General features: G+C 47.7%; 1 protein-coding gene across 5 annotated transcripts in view; it reads left to right on the plus strand.

Moving 5' to 3' along the window:
• Window positions 1–22,224, plus strand: part of LIMK2 (LIM domain kinase 2) — a 62,544-nt gene that overhangs the window by 36,502 nt on the left and 3,818 nt on the right. For all 5 annotated transcript variants that reach the window (XM_077874360.1, XM_077874361.1, XM_077874362.1 and 2 more), the window contains 13 exons: window positions 8,556–8,691; window positions 9,354–9,463; window positions 10,048–10,236; window positions 11,456–11,561; window positions 11,925–12,121; window positions 14,087–14,273; window positions 15,109–15,195; window positions 15,793–15,924; window positions 16,063–16,119; window positions 18,206–18,271; window positions 19,255–19,429; window positions 20,557–20,612; window positions 21,670–21,827. In XM_077874360.1, coding sequence (XP_077730486.1) covers window positions 8,556–8,691; window positions 9,354–9,463; window positions 10,048–10,236; window positions 11,456–11,561; window positions 11,925–12,121; window positions 14,087–14,273; window positions 15,109–15,195; window positions 15,793–15,924; window positions 16,063–16,119; window positions 18,206–18,271; window positions 19,255–19,429; window positions 20,557–20,612; window positions 21,670–21,827 — 1,656 coding nt within the window. The remainder of the gene's footprint in view (window positions 1–8,555; window positions 8,692–9,353; window positions 9,464–10,047; window positions 10,237–11,455; window positions 11,562–11,924; window positions 12,122–14,086; window positions 14,274–15,108; window positions 15,196–15,792; window positions 15,925–16,062; window positions 16,120–18,205; window positions 18,272–19,254; window positions 19,430–20,556; window positions 20,613–21,669; window positions 21,828–22,224) is intronic.

A 22,224-nucleotide genomic window follows, 5' to 3' on the forward strand; every position in this document is an offset into this window, starting at 1 on the left:
TGCCCAGACCTCGCTGCCAGGATACTAGTCAGGTGGCCATGCTCTGAGCAGAAAAGCAGAACACCATGTGGTTTCACGGAATTACTGGACCCTGGTAGAGTGGTGGGAAGCCTTTGGATTTGGGGGAGGGAGAAGAGAACTAGTCCTCAGTGCTGACTCTTCCAGGCATCCTGCTGGGCACTTTACCCTTTGATTCTCTCAAAGCCTGCGGGCAGTATGTATCCCCATTTTAAGGAAGCAACCACTTTCAACAGAATTAACATAGGAGGTCTCTGGTCAGCCTTTCCCATCTTCCTGCGTTTGTTTTCATTCTTCAGGAGGCTGCACCTTCCTCTGCTCACACCTCCTCCAAGGGCAGTCTCTGCTTTCTTCTCCCAGCAGAGAGAGTCCAATAAAAGGGCCCCCATAGTTTGCCTAGCACATTGAAGGGATGGCAGAGCTTCTTTTCTGAAGAGCCAGTGTGAATTGATCTTGAGTTTAAGAGCAGATTTTGCCATGTGGAATCGAGTATTTGAAGTAGCCACTAGTTTAGACCAGGGCCTCATTAATCCCCCTTACTCTTAATCCTGGAAAGGCAGCTTGGGGGAGGGGTTGTTCCCTTAGGAGCAGGAATGCTGTGCCCCTCTTAATCTCTGGGGACAGGATATAACTCAGGAGCTAGAGCAGATAATGAACTCTGAACCTGGCCTTTTTTTTTTTTTTTTCTTTAAGATTTTATTTATTCATGAGAGACACAGGCAGAAACATAGGCAGAGAAGCAGGCTTCCCATGGGGAGCCCGATGTGGGGCTTGATCCCAGAACTACCAGATCACTGAGCCACCCAGGTACCCCTCAACCTGGACTTTTTGAGGGTCATGCCACCAGTGCCCCCCCCAGGTTTGCCTATTCTTTGTCCTGCTCTGTCTCCGTGCCTCTGGGGAGCCTGACTTCCCTCTCTACCCTAGTTCTTGTTTGCCCAGCTGGAGTCGGGGGTACTGACTCATTTTAGCCCCCTCACCTCCCCCAAATGAGAGGCCGCATTCCTGGAGCCACTTTTGGAGAGATGGCCAGCGTGCAGGGCTCTGTACCCCACAGGAGGGACCACCCAGGCCTTCTGCTCTCCCAGGTATCAGTCTAATCAAACACCACAGTCACTGGTCAGAATACTGCTCCCACCATCAGCTCCCTCCCTTATTACAGGGCATCCCTCAAGGGCTCCTCTCTGACCAGGTGCCAGTCCCCTCCCTGGGCTTCAGTTTCCTCCACTGCAGAGCATAGGAGTTGGACTTTCTGGGCTTCTGAACACAACTCTTGCCAGATTCTGTGAAACAAATTAAGTCCTTGACCCCAAGTGTCTGGGGGAGTACAAAGTCCACAGGAGTTCTAGGGCTGTGGTTGCAGGAAAGTGACGCAACCAAATTCCACGGGGACATGATCAGGCGTGACAATGCACAAGGGAGGGACGAGGGAGCGGGGAATGAAGAATGTAATTTCTGTACCCTGTACACCCCCTGCCTGCCTGACAGACTGCGCTCAACAGAGTGCACAGTTCTCCGCCAATGCCACAAGTGGGGGGGGCACAATTATAGGTGTGCTCCCGAGTAAGAAAACGCCTCAAATTGGAATTTACAGAAGAGGTAAATTAAGGAGTGACTTTTGTCTGACATCTTTTTTTTTTTTTTTTTTTTTTTAATTTTTATTTATTTATGATAGTCACACAGAGAGAGAGAGAGAGGCAGAGACACAGGCAGAGGGAGAAGCAGGCTCCATGCACCGGGAGCCCGATGTGGGATTCGATCCCGGGACTCCAGGATCGTGCCCTGGGCCAAAGGCAGGCGCCAAACCACTGCGCCACCCAGGGATCCCTGTCTGACATCTTTAAAGAATTTTTCTTCTATAGAATTTCCCTTATTGTCCAACATAGAATTTTTTTTTTTTTTAATTTACGATAGTCACAGAGAGAAAGAGAGAGGCGCAGAGACACAGGCAGAGGGAGAAGCAGGCTCCATGCACCGGGAGCCTGATGTGGGATTCGATCCCGGGTCTCCAGGATCACGCCCTGGGCCAAAGGCAGGCGCCAAACCGCTGCGCCACCCAGGGATCCCGCCAACATAGATTTAATGGGTTTGATTTACACATTGCCTCTTGAAGAAAACAAGTGCATCTTTTTATTCTAAAGCAACCCACATTTAAGGGAAAAATTATTCTTAACTCTGCCCAGCTTAGCAGTAACATTTGGCAGCTGCCTTAGTTCCTTTAGGACTCTCTTACCTGAAAAGTGAAGGACTCAGATCAGGTGAGTAATTCCTATAACTTCGCAACTCCTGTGGCTCCTCAGAGACACACAAGCTCTTCTCTATTTTTTCCTAATCCCTTAACTTTTGTATGATGGCACAAATTACTTGAATATACAGGTTTCTTGGCTTTTGGTTGGAACTGAATCAACACACTTTGGTAACACTTCTTGCTTTCTTGCTGATCAGAGGCTTATAATGTGTTAGGTTAATTTTTCTTTAGCAGGGTAACAGCATAGTCCATAATAATTACAGTCTTATTGACAGCCTGTTTCAATCTACAGGGTCTGCAGGAAAAAGGAATAATAATGAAAATTCAGTGGCAGGAGACTGGGCTCTGGTGGGCCAGCATCTCTAGACCCCTGTTATATCCACCCTTCTGTTCCTAGAGAGGAGTTGGCATGCCTGGTCACAGTACCCTCAGGCTGTGGCAGAAAGACCTGCCCATGTCCCCTTTTTTTAGCCCAGTCAGAGCTTAGAGGCAAGGGGCTGGAAGCAGCTTCTCCCCAACAGTCTTTCTGCTCATTCCAGAGACTAAATATGAACATCCAACCAGGCCTTTACCAGGACATGGGAGGGCTTATTCTTTAACCTTTGAAAATCCATTGTAATAGTGACTACTTCAACTACCTAAGGTTGAAAACTTACCTGTAAACATTTGGTCTGAAGAATTTGCATGTGAGTGAGGGCGGGCCCATGTCTTGTCTCACTTGGCTTCTCCCAGCATAGCACCTTGCCTGTTTGGTCTTGCACATCCTAGATACACAGTAACTATTTCCCAATTGATAGGAATTGATAATAATCAATTGGTTTCTCTTTTTTTTTTTTTTTTTTTTTTAGGTCTTATTTATGAGAGACCTATATAGAGAGGCAGAGACATAGAGGGAGGAGCAGGCTCCTCACAGGGAGCCCAATGTAGGACTCGATCCCCTGGATCCCCTGACCCAGGATCACGCCCTGAGCCAAAGGCAGATGCCCAACCACTGAGCAACCCAGGCGTCACAATCAATTGGTTTCTAATTGATTAGATAAATAATTCATTCTAGGACCTTCTCTACTCACAGAAATCTGTTTGGTTCTGGGCCAAGATACAGATCTATATTGCTTAGGCATGGGAGGAAAAGGAACCTGTCTGCTTTTGCCCTTGGTGTTCTCAAATTTAAAAAGGGAGGGAAGGAAATGAACATTTACTGGGCACCTGCTGTGAGCCTGGGATCATTCTAGATATTTGTAAGTAATTCTCATAAACTCATGAGATTTTATCATCACCAACGTACAGATGTGTAGACTAAGGCCCAGAGTCATGAAATAACTGGCTTGAGGTGACATAGATAGTAAATGGCAAGCAAGGAAGGAATGTGGACCCAGGTCTTGAGATATTTGTAAGAATTTCAACCTGATTATCTTTTTTTTTTTTTTTTTTTTTAACCTGTGTGTTCCTTGCTGACTCAAAAGTCCTAAGTTTTGGGTCCCTGGCTAGATTGATCTATGGAGCATGTGACTCTTGATCTTCGGGTTGTGGGTTCAAGCCTCACATTGGGTATAGAGATTACTTAAAAATGGAATTGTTAGGGGTGTCTGGGTGGCTCAGTCAGTTAAATATCTGACTACTGATTTCAGCTCAGGTCATGATCTCAAGGTCCTGGGATCGAGCTCCAGATCAGGCTCCATGCTCAGTGGGGAATCTGCTTCAGATTTTCTCTCTCCTTCTCCTTCTGTCCCTCCTCTGCCTCCCCTCTGCTTGCGTACTTGCTCTCTTACTATATCTCTCTAAAAATAAATAATTTTTTTTTTAAGTCCTTAGTTTGGATCTGAGCTACCCACTGAAATAACCATCAAGGTTCAGTTCACTTTGTGGCTACCCAGGCCCTCTATAGTGCTTTGAGAAAGGAATTTTGGATATTGTTCTTAGTGCATGTGGGCTCTCCATGATCTCTTCTGGCTGGAGGGTTTTAGCTTTGTTCACTCTGGTTGCTTGGGAGAGGTTGGTAACTGATGCCTCAGACCTCGGTTTAGGGCTCTGCCACCAACTCCACTACTTCTAAGCTGGATGCTCTTGGGCAGCCTGCAGCTAGGGTAGATTTTGACTTTCACTTGAAACCTTAAGAAACAAAGCTGGAAAAAAGCCTTGGCTTTGGGAGAAACATATTGTTGCTGTGGCCTCCAAGAATCTGAGGGGGGATTTTTGGGGGTAGCACCTTAAATTTCCAGAGTGTGTTTTGGATTCTCAAAAAGGCAGAGACTGCTAGGGAACACAAGGCTGTGGGCTAAAGGAAGGAAGAGAATCATTGTGCCATTTAACATTCAGTACTTGGATCTAAGGAGAAACCTTATGAAGCTCAAAGGGACTTTAGCTCTTTGGGCTCCAGCCTCCTTATTTTCACAGATGCAAATCCTGAGGACCAGCTTAGTGGATGTGCTGCATTACTCAGGTGACGTGGTCTAGTGAAAATGGCCAAGTACACACACGTTATAACTCCAGCTCCATCATGTATGTGTTGGGTGACTTTACAAAAGTGACTTAACTCTGCTTTTCTGTCTCTGGTCTATAGAACAGGGATAATCCTGTCATCTTGCAGGATGTGATCAAGATTAGAGATCATGTAAGTAAGGCACCTCATACAGCACCTAGAATATGGTTGGCATTCAAGTAACAGGTAGCAGTAACTTCTTAATATCTAAACTCAGTCTCTTAAGTCTCCCACTCCAGTGAGAACCAATTGTGTTCTGTGACAAAACAGCTTAGAGACCCATAACCAGCCCTCCGATCAGCTGTTTCTTCAGACACCTGTAACAGCTGACTTTGACTCTGTAGCTTGCCATACCCTTCAAAGGCATTCCTTGACACAGATGTGTGCACTGGTAATGTCGTTCTCCAGGCAGGTGTTCTTCCCAGAAGCCTGGTGTGGCTCTCCTGCATGTCTGCACTCGTTTGTCTCCCCACTCTCCTAGGCCTGGCCAGGGCTACTTGCAACAAACAAAAGCAGGATATTGGCAGTAGAAAGGAGGACGTGTTCTGGTACTCCTGTGCCCTGCAGCACACATACCATTGAGAGGGTGTAACAGGGCCCAGGCCTGCATTTGGGTGCAAATACACATGCATAAGCTCTTCTCCACTGCAGACAGGAGAGGAGCAAGACCTGGTGACTGAGCCACAGAATGTTCGCAGTCCCACCTGGACTGCTGGTTCTTGCCACTCCCACCATTTTTAGTTTGGAAACATCTGCAAAGGGCTTACTCTCCTGTGCCCTTTGTTAGGTGCTGAATCTACCAACAGTAAATGGGACACTGCTCCTGTCCTCAAGGAGCTCACAATCTAGTGGAGAAAGACGGGTACCTGGGAGCTTCAAATCAGAAGCTAGGAGGCAAGAAGGAAGCCCCTCACTTCTAGTGCTGGCCCTTTGCTAAGCTCCTCACACTTATTCAGAAGTGGATTTAATGTCCTCACTGTTACCCTGAAAGTAGGTAGTGATGTCTCCATTTCACAAATGAGAAGTGAAGCAGCCAGCCCAAGATCAGTTGTGGTAAGTGGTGATTCTGAGATTTGAACCTTGGATCATTTAGGGAAAGACCCAGATATGCACAGAATTAGGGGGATCTGGGGTATGGTCTAATTCCTTCATTTTACAGATGGAAACTATACCCAGAGAGAGAAAGGGCCTTGTCCGAGGGCATGTAGCTCCCAAGAATTTGAACCAGACCTCTTTCTTCCCAATTCAGAGCTCATCCATTATGCCTTTTATGTTGAGAGGAATTTGAGCTGCATGCCCAGAATAGGGTCTTCCCCACCATCTCCTATAATTCATAATTCTTGCACCATTCTAGGTACTTCGTGTCCATACTCTTCATGCCATACTCAGCTCTTAAGTCCCTGAAGTTCATCATCCAAAGAACAAGAAGAAATGCTATAGGATAACAATGGCTGATGGCAGAACCTATCAGTGTTGAACAGCCAGGGGGGAACTGGATACTCCATAGAGAGAGATCCTCAGGGTCCTGCTTCTCTAGACCTCCCTAGCTCAATTGCTTTCTGTAGCTGCTTCAACTCCTTCCTGTCTCCCTCCTCTACCTCCTGCAGTGCCCAGAAGTAGTAGCACCCATTGTGATCTCTCACCTTTCATAGTTAAGTTTTGTTTAGACTTTCTCTTCCCCAATTCATTATAAGCTTTTGGAAAGTGGAGTAGGGAAACTTGCATGTCTATCTCATATCTGCAGTGCCTACCAAGCTACTATAATAATACCTTGCTTTGTTCTTCACAATTTGCAAAAGGCTTTCTTCATACATTAGCTCACTTAGTCTTCACAGTGCTCTTTGTAGCAGGATGCTATTAGTCACATTTTGTCAAGGAGGAAAAGCGACTGAGAAAAGTTGTCCAGAGCTATCCAGCTAGTGGAGGAAGTGGCAAATAATGTGAGCAGCTAGCATTAGCATCATCTTTAAAAGCAGTTAACACTGAGTTCCTAGTGTACTTAGCCTTTACATAAACATACATATAGTTTGATACTGCTTCATTTTCACAGTAGTCCATTTTACAGATCAGAAAACTGGGTCAGAGAAGTGAGGTTAACTTCCCCAAGATGTCATAACTTGGCAGGGTCAGAATTCACACTAAGGCCACTCCATCCTGCCTCTCAGGAGAAAGGATGTGGCCAGGTAGGTGGTACAAAGTCTTGACAACAAGAATAGAATCTTCACTGGGAAGATTCTTAAGACCTTAGCTCTGGGTGCTGAGAGGCTCAGAAATGAGAAGCTTATCTTGTGTAGACTTGGCCCGAGAACACATTCAACCTGATGGAGGAGTGGAGCTTTACAACCAGATAACTGGAGGAGAAAGGAGCTGTGGGTCTAACATGTATATCTTGCACAGTGCTAATGGAATTTTGCCCCCCCCCCACACACACACACACGTTTTAGTTTGAAAATTTTCAAATATATAGAATTGAAAGAATAGTTCAAAGAATACCCATGTATGCTTAACCTAGATTAGTTGACTTTAAGTCACTTTCTCCAAGTATGTACACACAATGTATTTTATTTTTGCTGAACTGTATAAAAGTAGGTTGTAGATATCTTGACCTTCACCCTTACTGTTTCTTCTAAAAATTCTTCCATATAACCAAAATATCATTGTTGTACCTAAGAAAAATGGGTAGTAATTTCACAATATAATCTAATGTATAGCCCAAACTCAAATTTCCTCAGTTCCAAAAATGTCACTCAAGGCTGTTTTGTTTTTCTTTTTCTTTTTCTTTTTTTTTTTTTTTTTTTAAGATTTTATTTGTTTATTCATGAGAGACACAGAGAGAGAGAGAGAGGCAGGCCCCATGCAGGGAGCCGGACGCGGGACTCTACCCTGGGACCCTGAGACCACGCCCTGAGCCGAAGGCAGATGCTCAGCCAATAAGCCATCCAGGCATCCCTGTTTTGTTTTTCAATCCAGAATTGTATCCTAGTTTTAGGTGTTAAATTTGGCTGCTGTGTCTCCAGGCTTTTTTAATCCCTGTACCTTTTTCCCCTTATGACATTAACTTTTTGGAAGAATCAAGACCAGTAGTCTTACTGAATGACCCACATTCTGGATTTGCTTGATTGTTTCTTAACACAACGTAATTTTTTTTAAGATTTTATTTATTCATGAGAGAGGCAGAGACTCAGGCAGAGAAGCAGGCTCCATGAAGGGAGCCTGATGTGGGATTCCATCTCGGGTCTCCAGGATCACTCCCTGGGCTGAAGGCAGACCCTGAACCGCTGAGCCACCCAGGCGACCCTTAACATAATTTTTTTTAACAAAATTGTTACATCAGCAGTGGTGTTGGCGATGGGTATTTGAAGAACAGAGATGATTGAGCTTTGGTTCATCAAGATACTTGTCTAGACCAGAGATTTCTTAACTGGGGCCATAACCAGGGTTCAGTCTTTGACACACACACATACCATACCTAAATAATATGCACATTTTCCTCGTATGTGTCTTTTTCTAAGAGGGTTCTTGACTCTTTAGATTCTCTAAGGGCTTCAAGACCCAAAAATATTAAAAAAAAAAAAAAAAAAAAAAAAACCACTAGTGTGCTAAGTGAGGCAGGCAATATAGAACTTGTTTCTGGGATCTCCACTCTGAATTGACTTTCCTTTGAGAGAAGAGCAGTAAACTGTACTTTCCCCCATCCTGGCTTTGGATCAAAGAGAGATCTGTCCATTTTGTTGTTAAACCTGGGAGCTAGAAATGGCCTGTGTAGCCTGGTTCCAAGGATCCAGAAGAATTTCTTGTCTTGCTTTTCAGGTGTTCAGAATGCCAGGATTCCCTCACGAACTGGTACTATGAGAAGGATGGGAAGCTTTACTGCCACAAGGACTACTGGGGGAAATTTGGGGAGTTCTGCCATGGGTGTTCTCTGATGATGACAGGGCCCGTCATGGTGAGTGAGTGAGTCCCTCTTGGCCATCAGAGTCCACTCTGGTTCCCCATGGCCTTTCATCTTCTAGTCTTCCATCAGCCAAGGCCTTCCCTTTTATTTCTTCAATCATTTAACAGATATTTGTTGAGTACCAATCAAATGCCAGGTAAGATTTTTCCTGTAAAAACTTAACAATCCAATATTGGGAGTGGGTGAGTGGATGGGCAGGGAGGATCTCCAATACAATGGGATGAATGGCTCAAGGGAGCACATTATAGGTGATGGGAAGATACACCACAATTGGGTGCAGAGAATCGGAATGAGTTGGAATGGGTTGTTAGAGGTTCCACCTCTCCTCCCTGTTCCAGAAAAGGGCTTTAAGCCTAGTTACAGATTTGCCAACCTTGTGTTAGAGGAAATGTGCCTTTCTGGTGAGGATGATGACTTCTGGGAACTTGTTATCATGGCTAAGACCAAAACAGTTTTTTGTAATCTCAGAAATGACAGGGAAACCTCTATCTGATCCTCTGGAAGCTCTAGGGCAGGGAGTGCAAAGGTGGATTGTGACTAGGACCTGTAGATCCTAGATTAGAGGTCATTCATCCACCCCTGCCCTCCAGCAACAGTGACGACTCACTTCCTCTGTCTGTCATCTGTCTACCTTTTCCCCCACCTCTTCACAGGTGGCCGGGGAGTTCAAGTACCACCCAGAGTGCTTTGCCTGTATGAGCTGCAAGGTGATCATTGAGGATGGGGATGCATATGCCCTGGTGCAGCACACCACCCTCTACTGGTAAGGTGGTGTCCATCCTCCTCTACAAGAGTGGCCAAGAGAGAGAACCAGGTGGCAGTGCAAGTTGAACAGAAGCAGTACAAGGGTATCAGAGCACTGGACTCCTATCACAGCAATGTCTAGAATCACATATGTAATCTGTAAGCAAGAAAATTAACATCTCTGCCCTCTGTCCTTACCTGCTATGAGAATAACGACACTCTGCCTGCAATCCTCCCAGAGAATTTGGGAAGTGCTCTCAGAGAAGGATCCCAGAAAACTAAAGGCAAAAGCCCCTTGACTTCACTCAGTCCAATTGCCTCCATTAATAAAGCAGTCAGGCTAAGGCCCAAAGAGGGGATGGGCATTTGGTTCTCATTATGAGTCAGAAGCAGAGCAAAGAGAACCCTGGCAATCACACCCACACTCCCAGCCTACCCCAGAGACCCTGGGCTCCTCATTCTGAGCGGCCAACTGGAATCATGGCAAGGGCGGTAATAGTGGGAATGGGGGTACTATTGCTTGAAGCCACGTGGTGCAGTGGTTCCTGGAGGCTTTCAGGTGTGGCTCCAGGATCTTAGCCCCTTTTATGTTCCTCTTTCCAGCGGAAAGTGCCATAATGAGGTGGTGCTGGCCCCCATGTTTGAGAGGCTCTCCACAGAGTCTGTGCAGGACCAGCTGCCATATTCTGTGACACACATCTCCATGCCAGCCACCGCCGAGGGCAGACGGGGCTTCTCGGTGTCCGTGGAAAGCGCCTGCTCCAACTATGCCACCACTGTGCAAGTAAAAGAGTGAGTATTTTGAGAACCTCTAGAGTAGGAGCGGTTACAGAGTCCATAGATGGGCCACAGGGGCTGCAGAGCTCCCTTCACCTCCATTTCATATCTTCCTCCTGGAGCTCACTATGCTATAACCCACTTGGGCCTTAGCACTTACTCTCCCTTTGCCTAAGGTGTTTCACCAGATACTTAATGCCAGAGTTGCTCACCTTTCATGTGCCAAGTTTCAGATCATTCTTATTCTTTGAAATTATCTGGCTTGATTATGTATATTCATTTATCATCTGTCCTCCTGATTAGTTTCTTCTGAAACTTAGTCTTATTCAGTATTGGATGCCCAGGACCTAGAACAGTGCCTGGCATGTAGTACATGTTCATTGATTACTGTTTTGTTGGTTGAGTAAATGAATGGAGGAAGGAAGAGAAAGAAGTTAAGACTTCATCCTAGGTCCAGGCCAAAGACCAAATGGGGAAAGAGTCTGTGTTTGTCTAATAGCATTAATGAGGCACCTGTGGCTACCAACCCTGTAAATAGTGATTATACACTTACTGTGTGCTGAGCACTAGGTGCTTGCAGTCTAGGTGAGAGAGTTACTAGAGTTGGGGAAGTCGGCAAGAGGGGAGATCTGCACTAAAACTTCATTAGATAAAAAGGGGAGGGAATTGTGTTCAGTGCAGAGGTGGGAGTCTGTGGTTGTGTCTGGTGTAGATTGGGTGGTTGGGAATAGCCAGAAAGGGGCTATTAAGTCATGTAGGGCCTGGATTATGAAGACTCAGCAGGTCTTTTGAAGGATAAGCAACAAAGTGATGCAACCAGGTTAGTTCTAGAAGGATTGCTGGCATGGGCATCGAATGGGAAGGGAGTAAGTTTGGTAGTGTATAGAGACCATTTAGGAGGCTATTGAAAGATCCAGGTGAAAGATGTTGGTAACTATGGTAATGAAATGAAGGCAGGATTTTTGAAGATAGTGAGGGTTGGGAGGCAGTGAGAGAACTCCAGATAGGGAAGATGCCATCCAAGTCTCTGGGTTAGGCCATTATGTGAGTGAGGGTGCCCTTCACTGAGACAAGGCACCCTGTAAAGGGCGTTGCATTTCCCCAGTGAGTGGTCTGGGTCTTGGGAGCTGGGCCAGTAGGAGCCTGGGATATGGCGAGCCTGCCTGCACAAGTGAAATTGGTCAGGTACATTTTTAAGATGTCTTCTTCCTGCCTCAACTCTTGTCTGGCCTAGGGTCAACCGGTTGCACATCAGTCCCAACAACCGCAATGCCATCCACCCTGGGGACCGCATCCTAGAGATCAATGGGACCCCTGTCCGCACACTCCGAGTGGAAGAGGTACAGTGTGTGTCCAGTTTGTTTTGTGGGGGTGGAACATGGAACAGGCCCTCTGAGGCATCAGTCTATGGCCTTTGCCTTTCTCCACCCCCAGTGTATCTCTTTGTCTTGCCACTGAACCTATGATCACTGGTGACCTCCTGTGTCAGCCTGGCATATTCCCAGGGCAGCAGGGATGGCCTGACAAATGGGATATCTGACAGGATGCCAGGGAGAGGGCACTGTGGGGCCGCTGGCAGCTGGAGGCCACCAGTAGCCAAGTTGAACATTGGCCATACACTGCTTGGGTCATCTGGGCTGATGGTGGGTGGCCTGGGTTGGGACAGCCTGTAGGAGCCAACTTTACACTGCTCTTGGCTACAGGTGGAGGATGCGATTAGCCAGACAAGCCAGACGCTTCAGCTCTTGATTGAACACGATCCTGTCTCCCAGCGCCTGGATCAGCTGCGGCTGGATGCACGGCTCTCTCCCCACATGCAGAATGCCGGACACTCCCATAGCCTCAGCACCCTGGACACCAAGGAAAATCTGGAAGGGACATTAAGGAGACGCTCCCTGAGGTGCTGCCTCCTATCCTGATCATGCTGACCATGCCTATCCCCCAGATGAGGCTGAGCGGGCTTTGGGAGGCCAGCGGGGAACCGCTGGGCAGGGACAGGCCATTAAGATTGTGCTGACCCAGCTTCCCCCATAGGAATCACAGTTCATAGCCAGGGCCTGTGTGTGATCTGACCCAGCTGCCTGCCAGGTTTCCTTAGAAACCAGAGAGTCAGGCCCTGCCCACTGAACTCCTGAGCTGGACAGGGAGCAGCAGTGTTAGCCCCTAAAGGACCAGCAAAGGGAGATGTGGGGCTCAGAGGCCAGAGTAGGGGCACAGAGAGGATTAATAAGTATAAATAAGAACACTGAAAACTATAAAGGAAGAGATTAATGCAAGCTGTTTTAGATTTGAGGGACCAGCAGTCAAAACCTCAGAGTTGTCCAGGTTGATGGGGAGGGAGCAGTCCCCCTGGATTCAAGTACCAAGTAGGGAGACTGAAATAACAGGAGTCTGGAACAGTGGCTCTCTAGACAAACACACCCATACCGTGCCTTTGAGCTGAGCTTCCTCCCTTCACAAATCATATCATCTGAGCTCCTGTTTCTGCATCTATGAAGTGGGATTGTAAGATAATTGTAGCTGTCTCACCAAATGTAGCATGTCTCACCATGTAAGGATTCAGTGTGGAAAGGGATGCAAAGTAACACAGTGCCAGCAAAAGATCAGCACTAAGTGAGTTGTTAGTATCACTAGGAGTCAAGTTCTCTGTCCACCCTCCTGATCAAACAGACTGAATCAGGGCCTGTTTCAGATACCTGGCATCTGTTGGAAGCAAGGCTCCCCGCACAGGTTGCTGGGCATGAACTTCTTGCTGCCTCTTGGCCTTGGCACAAGTGTGCTGGTAGAGTTAGGGTGCCCGAGGGCAGAGAAGGCCTGAACATGGGGGTGGCCAGAGAGCTGCTTAGACATTTGAAAGTCCATTATGCAAGAAAGCAGGCAGCTCACCTTGTGTGCTTCTGTGGACATGGTGGGAGGCAAAGCAAAAGAGCAAGGACTAAGAAGTCTGTGGGCGGTCCTTTCTGGTAGTCCAAGTGAAATCGAATGTGCTGGAGAGAAGTTTGCAGGGTTGCAGTTCACCTGCAGTGCTGTGGACTTCAGCCTTCTTGTCCCTTCTTCAGGAAGTTGGTAATAGTTATCAACCATTACTATTACTGGCTGCTTTAAAAAATGTAAACACACTGGCTTTATTGTTCTAAAAATCATGCATGCTTATTATTTTAAAATTTGGGAAATATAGACAGGTACAAAGATGAGCAAAATAGCCAGAATCCCATTTGGTCTTTTTTTTTTTTTTTTTTTTTTAAGATTTTATTTATTTATTCATGACAGACACACACATACACACACACACACACACACACACACACACATATACACAGAGAGAGAGAGAGAGGCAGAGACACAGAGACACAGGCAGAGGGAGAAGCAGGCTCCATGCAGGGAGCCCAATATGGGACACGATCCCAGGTCTCTAGGATCACACCCCGGGCTGAAGGTGGGGCTAAATAGCTGAGCCACCAGGGCTGCCCCCCATTTGGTCTTTTTTTTGGATGATGGTAGGCTATCACTCTAACCCATTTAGCACTTCAGCTCAAGCAGACATGGAAAGTGACAGATTACCATCTTATGGTGCTATCATGTATTGAACACTATAAGCTAATTGAGTCTAGTCAGTCATTCCAGCTGAGTACCCAGGGTTCCTGCTTTGAATGTTGTTTTATGATACTTAAACTACTGATGTTTGCAGCCCCAAAATGGCACATCTGTCTGATGTAAGAATTCCCTCCTCTCATCATAGCACCTGAACTATAGACCTTGGGATGGGTAGGGTGGTCAGGTGGCCTTGAGATTTCTACCTCCAGGGTTTTACTGGCAGGTCTCTGAGGACTACCTTAGCCCTACCCTCTTCTTTCCTCATCTTCAGGCGCAGTAACAGCATCTCCAAGTCCCCTGGCCCCAGCTCCCCAAAGGAGCCCCTACTCTTTAGCCGTGACATCAGCCGCTCAGAATCCCTCCGCTGTTCCAGCAGCAACTCACAGCAGATTTTCCGGCCATGTGACCTGATCCACGGGGAGGTCCTGGGGAAGGGCTTCTTTGGGCAGGCCATAAAGGTGAGCACAGGCATCAGTCGCTCTGCTCCTCTGCCCCCAACCCCTCTCTCACCTTCTTTCGGGGAGTTCTTATCACATGATCTCACTCCACACCCTACAGGACACCAGGCCCCCTTCCTGGCTACAGGTGATGGTGTGAGGGCTACACTCCTGCCCTCCCAGGCCACCTAAGGGTAGCGTTGCTGTCACAGTGAGCTTGGTGAACCTGGAGACTTAGTTTGGGATGAGTTGTGCCCATGGCCCTGCCACCTCCAGTCAGCAGGTGTATTTAGGTGCCTGGAGGCCTCAGTGCTGGGCATATTGCAGGGAGCACACAGGGGAGTGGCTCCTGCCTCCCTGATGGAACCATCTTGGGGACTAACCTCTCTCTCTTTCTCTTCTCCTCCTCTGCTGAGAGCTGGGAGGGGGGGTCAGGTAAGCCATGTGTCTCAGCTTTCAGGGCATTGGGACTTGAGAGCTCACCCTGACCCATCCAGTTCCCTGGTGCATGTCTGTGGCACTAACCCTCCTGTCCTCAGACTTCTGTTTACCCAAGGGACTCACTCCTATGTCAGATGACCAGAGCCCCTGCTTGGCTTGGCAGTGTCCCCTCCTGCCTCCTACACTTTATTTTTCTGCATTCTCGCCTTCCCTGTATGCATGCCCAGCTCTCCAAGGAAGAGGGCATGCTCCCCTCTGAGGCCCCTGCTGCCTCGTGCTGTATCTTCTACATGTGAACTCTGTCAGTCTGATCTGGCTCAGTGTGTCTTCCAGGAGATGAGATGGCCAGTTGTATATATTTTCATATAGTCCCCCAGAATTCCACACCAGTAATAATTTCCCTCCTTGTAATTAGGTAACACACAAAGCCACGGGCAAAGTGATGGTCATGAAGGAGTTAATTCGGTGTGATGAGGAAACACAGAAGACTTTTCTGACTGAGGTAAGAAGGTGGAGTTGTGGGAGTTAGGAGTTTGGTATCACTGTTGGAAGAGAGATGTTACTAAATAACAGTTTCAGGAGGAAACTTATTTTAGAAACACTTTTTAAAAAGCTGAGCAGAAAAGAGCACTAGAGGAATGCATAATTATCTGTTCAATGAACATTTACTAAAGACAACATGATCTGGATACAAGGGATACAGTAACAAATAGGATGTGGTTCAGAGGAGCTTACAGCTAGTGGGAGTGATGGACATGAAAACAGACCAATTTAGGACAACTGGGTGTTATACTCACCACCTGAACACCCTGCTAAAGGAGCCTGGAGTTCTGGGCAGGCCTGCCAGTTCTCTGGGCCTTTGTTTTGCTCATGGACCCTCCCACTCCAGCTACCCCCTGTACAATTCCTAGAATGGCAGGATCTCAAGGGTGAGGGCTGTGAGGCATCCCTATCCATGTAGAAGTGTTCTACCCCTTTACATAAGATTAGAGGTAGGAGATGCAGGTAGCACTTGTCAGACTGACTCCCTGGAGGGAAGGGGTAAGGAAGACATAGTGGGAAGTAACCATCTACTCTCCTTGGCCTCTACCACCCCTAGGTGAAGGTGATGCGCAGCCTGGACCACCCCAATGTGCTCAAGTTCATTGGTGTGCTTTACAAGGACAAGAAGCTGAACCTGTTGACAGAGTACATCGAGGGGGGCACACTGAAGGACTTCCTGCGCAGTGTGGTAAGCATACTGCCCTCGCTACTTTGCCTACAAAGGGTCATGCTGAGCAGGACCGGGACAGGTGGTTCCCTGGGTGGGGCCTGAATCCCAAACGGGACAGGGCCCCCAGTCTCTGATGAGCATTTCCCCACCCCATAGGACCCGTTTCCCTGGCAGCAGAAGGTCAGATTTGCCAAAGGCATCGCCTCTGGAATGGTGAGTTCTGCCAACAACCCTGCCAGCAGTAGGAATGGTGGCAAGGTGGTGATAAGGAATCAGGATAGGTACAGGGATTTCAGGCAGGCACTGGAAGGCAAAGACCCCATCCTGGGGAGCTTGTATGGGCTGAGTCAGTCAGCAACTATTTATTGAGCTCGTCTCTATGCCTGTGAAATTGCCCCAGTTGCCTTTTCTTAGCTCACAACCTATTCTCAAAGAGCTCTAAATCTTCAAAGGCAGACAGGGCATGGGTAAGGCAAACTAGCAGTGTCCAGCTGTTGAGGGAGCTTGGAGTAAGTAGAGAACCTCATTGCCTATGAAATCAGGGAAGGGGGAAATGTGTTCTAGTTGAACCTGAAGGGTAGGTCAGAATGGATAAAAGTTCTCTGGCAGAGACGCCCCAAGGTTGAGGTGATGACTGCAGCAAAGACTGGGAGGAGAGAGGGGGAAAATAGTCTCTTTCACCTGGGAAAGAATGAGACCAATTACAATAGTGATACCAATGACAGTTGTTGAATGCTTTCTATATGCCAGGCACTGAGCTGAGGGACTAACAGGTGTATGTGCATTCCTCGTGACAACCTCGGTTTCCAGATGAAAAGCTGTGCTAGGAAAGGACAGAGCAAGGGCTAGTCAGTCTGACCCCAAGCCTGAGACTTTAATCACTGCTCTTCATGTGGGGTCCGTGAAGACTATGTTAGTCTAGGGGTACATTAAGGTCCCTATGTTTCAGACTAAGGAGTCTGGATTTTATTTAGGAAGCCAAAAAGGCCCGTGTAAAATTTTGATATTTAAGCAAGTAAGTTTGTGAGCAGACCTCTGTTTCTTGAAGGTGAGTCCTGTGTGGTCAGTAGGTTGGTAGACTTAGGAGAACTAAAGGCAGGGAGATGACTGAAGGGGCTAGTGAAACATTTCACATTTCCAAATTTAAGGTATGGCAGTAGGGATGGGAGACTGGGAGGCAGGATGTGGAGAGACTGGTTGGCAGCAAGGGAGCAGAGGTAGGGGGACGAGGAGTTGGGGTGGTTTGAGGTACCTAGAAGAATGGTGGTGCCATTTACCAGATGTTTGTGGAGGCAGTGATGTTGGGAAAACAGGTTTGGGAAGAGCTAGTGTTGGCTGAGGCTGGTGTGCAGTTAGTGGGGATCAGCATGTATAGAGAAGGTGGCTTTGAGGAGGCTGGAAGGAAAATGTGGGCACACAAAAGTTTCAGGAACAGGTAGCAAGGGAGAGGTGTGGGCAGCCTTTGGAGAAAGAACAGGCAGGTCACAAGAGCTATAGCATTCAGGAAGAGCTCCCTGGATGTGAGCAGAGCCAAGAGCCTAGGGGATGGAAGCAGGACTGCAAGGGACTAGAGGGAAGGGGACAGGTAGATCCTTCCACATATCCTGGGGAAGGGAAGAGAGAAAGAAAAGGAAGTGGCTGCAGAGAGTGAGAAGAGCCAGGAGTGGAGGCCCGGGAGAGGTGGGGGAGGCTCTGGATAGCAAACAGAGACTTGTATGAAAACACTGGGGAGGAAGAAGTTAAAGTATACACAGGGAAGAGCAAGGAGGGTGCTAAGTCTCAGAGAAGGAGAATATCAGGAATACAGAACCAGCTGGCCAGCAGGAGGTCACTTCTCCCCCTATCTCAGACAGGAAGGATCCAGGGTGGTGGAAGCCAGAGATTGAGGTGGGATGGCAGCAGTGAGGGGCTAGGAGCAGTGCATCTAAGGGTGCTCACTTCAGGTGGCCTGGATCTATGTAAAATGGGTAGAGTGGCTGGGGGCAGGCAAGGGCCAGGGCCTGTAAGAGTTGGGGACTTTGGGAGGGAGCAGTGAGGGTCTAGAGCAGCCACTGGGTTGGGGGTCAATGAACAAAGGATGGTCAGGAAGTGGTAGCAGGGAGAGAGGGGAAACCCAGGCAGCCTTTGGCTTTCTTTTGGTGTTGGGACAAGGAAGTGTCAGCAGGAGGCCCTTGCCCTAGGGTCTAGGTTGGGTTGTGAAACTGAGTAGGGATGGTCTGGGAGAAGAGTAGGCCCTCAGCTCGAGTCTGCATCTGCTTAAATTACTGGTCATTGGCCTCAGCTTGTACTTCTGTTCCAGGCCTATTTGCACTCCATGTGCATCATCCACCGGGATCTGAACTCACACAACTGCCTTATCAAGCTGGTATGTCCCACCACTCTGGGTCTCCCTGGGGCCAAGCCTCTTGCCTTGTCACAAAGGAGATTGACTGTTCCCTTGTGCTTTAGACCTTAGGTGTCACCTAGGGTTCCCATCTTGCCCTTTATGCTGCACCTGATGCTCTATTCTGTCTTCTGAGGGCTCGCAGACACATCCAGACACAATGACACATCCTCTCAGTTAGCAGCCTTTGAAATCCTTTGGTTAGAGGGAGCTTCCGAAGTTCCTTAGCTGTATATAGAGCCCTGTTGTTTTTCCTGGTTTCACCACATGATAGTTCTGTAATACAGCTCACTACAGACCCTATTCTACAACTGTGGTACCTTGAAGCCTCACTCTGAGGCCACAGAGCCTCAGGTATGTACAGTGGCCACAGAGCCTTATGTATGTACAGTTTGGGACCAGCATTTTTCCCACCACCCATTGGCTTTGGTTGTTAGCATGTCATTTCTCCTGTTAACTTGCAATGTAGCTCTGTGGATGTCCACTAACTGGCCCTGGCTCTTCTCTTCAGGCCCATACTAAATAACCTTAACCCTTTTCCACATGACTACCCTATAGCTATTTGAAGAGCTTATCTCCCTCCCCCCCCCACCAACTCCCTCCACTGATGACCTCCACCTTATCTTTTTCTGTCTTAAACTGATTCTAGCCATGCCTTAAATTTTTTGGGAAACAAGGCAGAATGGGTTTAAAAAACAAGGAATCCCTTTTCCTGCTTTTGAGATCCATTCTCCAGGTCCCAGAGCCTTACCCGTCCAGGCTCCAAGAGCTCTGCTGTGGACACCCACAGATCTGGAGAATTTACAGTGCAGATACCAGACTGTTAGAAAACAAATAACCAAGCCTCGTCTGCCAGAGAGAGCTTTAGCTGTGATGCACCTTTGCTATGTACCTTTTCTCCCCTCCTCAATGACTTCTCTTGGGAATGTCCTCACCAAGTCCTGACCTGGCCCTTGTCCTACCAGGACAAGACTGTGGTGGTGGCAGACTTTGGGCTGTCAAGGCTCATAGTTGAGGAGAGGAAAAAGCCCCCAACGGAAAAAGCCACCAGCAAGAAACGCACCTTGCGTAAGAATGACCGCAAGAAGCGCTATACAGTGGTGGGAAACCCCTACTGGATGGCCCCTGAGATGCTGAACGGTGAGTCCTGACACTAGATAATGGAGGGGACATGTCCCCAGAGGGGAGTTGGGGGCCACTCCTTGCAGCAGTCTTGGGTGTTCCAGGGGAGGCCTGTGAATTGTTAGGCCAGGTACCCACAGCTGATGGCTAGACGATTTTTATCCCTTGCCAGACTGGACCACATAAACTCCTCTCTGAGCTCCTGGGCCTAGGGTGAGATCTGACTGGCTTTTATGCCGCCAAGGGTAGTTGAGAGCTCAAGCTATTTATTGCTGGAGATTTAGCCTTTCCTTTCACACTGCTGAGAACTGAAGTATGGTGCCCCCTTGTGGATAATGGTCAAATCAGCCTGAGATACTGACTGGAATTCTTTTTTTTTTTTTTCTAAGATTTTATTTATTCATGAGAGATGGCAGAGACATAGGCAGAGGGAGAAGCAGGCTCCCTGCAAGGAGCCTGATGTGGGACTCGATCCTAGGACCCTGGTATCACGACCTGAGCCAAAGGTAGATGCTCTGGGCAGCCCAGGTGGCTTAGTGGTTTAGGGCTGCTTTCGGCCCAGAGTGTGATTCTGGGGACCTGGGATCGAGTCCCACGTCACTCACACTCCCTGCATGGAGCCTGCTTCTCCCTCTGCCTGTGTCTCTGCCTGCTCCACCCCTCTCGAATAAATAAATAAAATCTTAAAAAAAAAAAAAAAAAAGGTAGACGCTCAATCACTGTGCCACCTAGAAGGCCCTGACTGGGATTCTTGAAATGCACAGGGTTGTGAAGCCTCAGAAATGGCCTGATTCAACCCTTTTTTTTTTTTTTTTTTTTTTTTTGGAGTCTGAGGCCCAGAGTTCATTGGTTTGCCCAGGAACATACAACTACCTAATGACAAAGTCCAGGTGAACCCTGATCCAGTTCTCTTTGTCCCATGCAGTTTCATTTTGGGCAGTGTGTTTCACAAGATCTTCTAAATAGCCCACACAGGGCTGAGGAAGGATGATGTTCAGGGGGTGTCTGTCCTTGGACAGCCTTTATGGCATCTCTGTGGAGCCTATTCTAGCTCTGGTTCTTGCCTGTGGCCTGGTTTGGCCCCAGGCTCGGCACAGAGTAGATAAGAGACCAAACCTAACAGCCTACTCTCTGTGTTCCCCAAGGAAAGAGCTACGATGAGACGGTGGATGTCTTCTCTTTTGGGATCGTTCTTTGCGAGGTGAGCTCCAGCGAGCACAGAGGCCAGGCCTGAGGCATTGGTCTAGTAGCTCTGTCCTGCCTCAGAATGGGGACTGCTTCTCCTAATGATTCACCATAGTGAATCATAGTAGTTCACCATAAAATCAACATGAATGGTATAGGATTGTGCAGTTTATTACATATTTGTTGACACATTTGAGTCTCATCGGTCCCGTGAAAAGGAACAGGCTGGTTTTTTTCAGGTGGGGAAACTGAGGTTCAGGAAGGGGCAGCAGCTTGTTCTTAGTCCCACAGCCAATAAGGGGCAGATGAGAGTGTCCTTACTGTTTTCTGTGTAGCTTTTGGGTCAGATGCAACCTTTCCCTCTGGTCCCTCTTCCCAAGGTCCTTAGTAGTGGCCTTTAGCCCCACAAGTGGAAGTAGCCACTGCAACAAGTGCCAGTCTGTCTAGCACAGTGCTGAGCACTGTGGGGTGGATTAGAGTGAGTCTTAGAAAGAAAGATCTTTGCCTTAGGATCTTAGCTCAGTGTGTCTGGAAGCATTCAGCCAAACACGTATGTTCAAAGTCTTCTGTAGTTCCTACAAAATGGTGAGTGGTAGAGGAGAGACAAAGGACAGTTGGAATAGAGGGGAGGTGTTTTTTGTTTTTTTTTTTTAATTATTTTCTTTGATAGAAATCAGTGGAGCATTTACTGTCTGCAAAGCAATAGGCTGGCACTAGAAGGTTTCAGACATGAATCAGACCCAGGATCTCACTTCACAGAGCCTGAACTCTGGCAGGGTACAGAGAAACAAGGGGACATGGCAGGGCAGGGTGGAATGTGTGGAGCTGTCTCTCCAGATTTGGAACATCATGCTTCTGCTGCAGTGAAGCCTCTTCCAAACCCTCCTCAATAACCAGACTCTCAGTTGAAAGACCAGTCTGGATTAGTGTGATTTGGACTTAGAGGAGTACAGCTCTTTAACTTTGATTTTTACCTCCCTCTTCTGCCCATCCTTCCTATCCATACACCAGTATCCCACTCCTCTGTGGCTGCACCCACCATAGTCCACTCCTGACCATCTTCTCATCTGCAGATCATTGGGCAGGTATATGCAGATCCTGACTGCCTGCCCCGAACACTGGACTTTGGCCTCAACGTGAAGCTTTTCTGGGAGAAGTTTGTCCCTACAGACTGCCCCCCCGCCTTCTTTCCCCTGGCCGCCATCTGCTGCAAACTGGAGCCTGAGAGCAGGTTGGTATCCTGCCCCCTTCTCCCAGGTACAGGGCTGGCAAAAGCTTTGAGTTCAACGATGCAGCTCTCATCCACTGAATCCACCCTAACAACTCTGACATGCCAGGTAGGGTGGTTGGGGGACAGGGCATAGCCATGAGTGACCCGGCTATAACACAGACACAGCCATAAAGAGAAATTGTAACAGGAGAAAAGTCACCCAAACCTATGCCATTCGAACAGAATAAGTGTTTTTCATGTTCATCTATGTCCAAACACATACATTTTTTTATATAGTTATAATTTCAATAAAGGAAAGTTTTGTATTTTGCCCTGCATTTTCCTTGTTATTATCCCCAGTCTTGTTTATCATTTTTGTTAACTATCTGAAATTCAATTAAGAGACTGTCCGAATATA

Source organism: Canis aureus, chromosome 27 (assembly GCF_053574225.1).
Source record: "Canis aureus isolate CA01 chromosome 27, VMU_Caureus_v.1.0, whole genome shotgun sequence".
In the NCBI taxonomy this organism is placed as follows: Eukaryota; Metazoa; Chordata; class Mammalia; order Carnivora; family Canidae; genus Canis; species Canis aureus.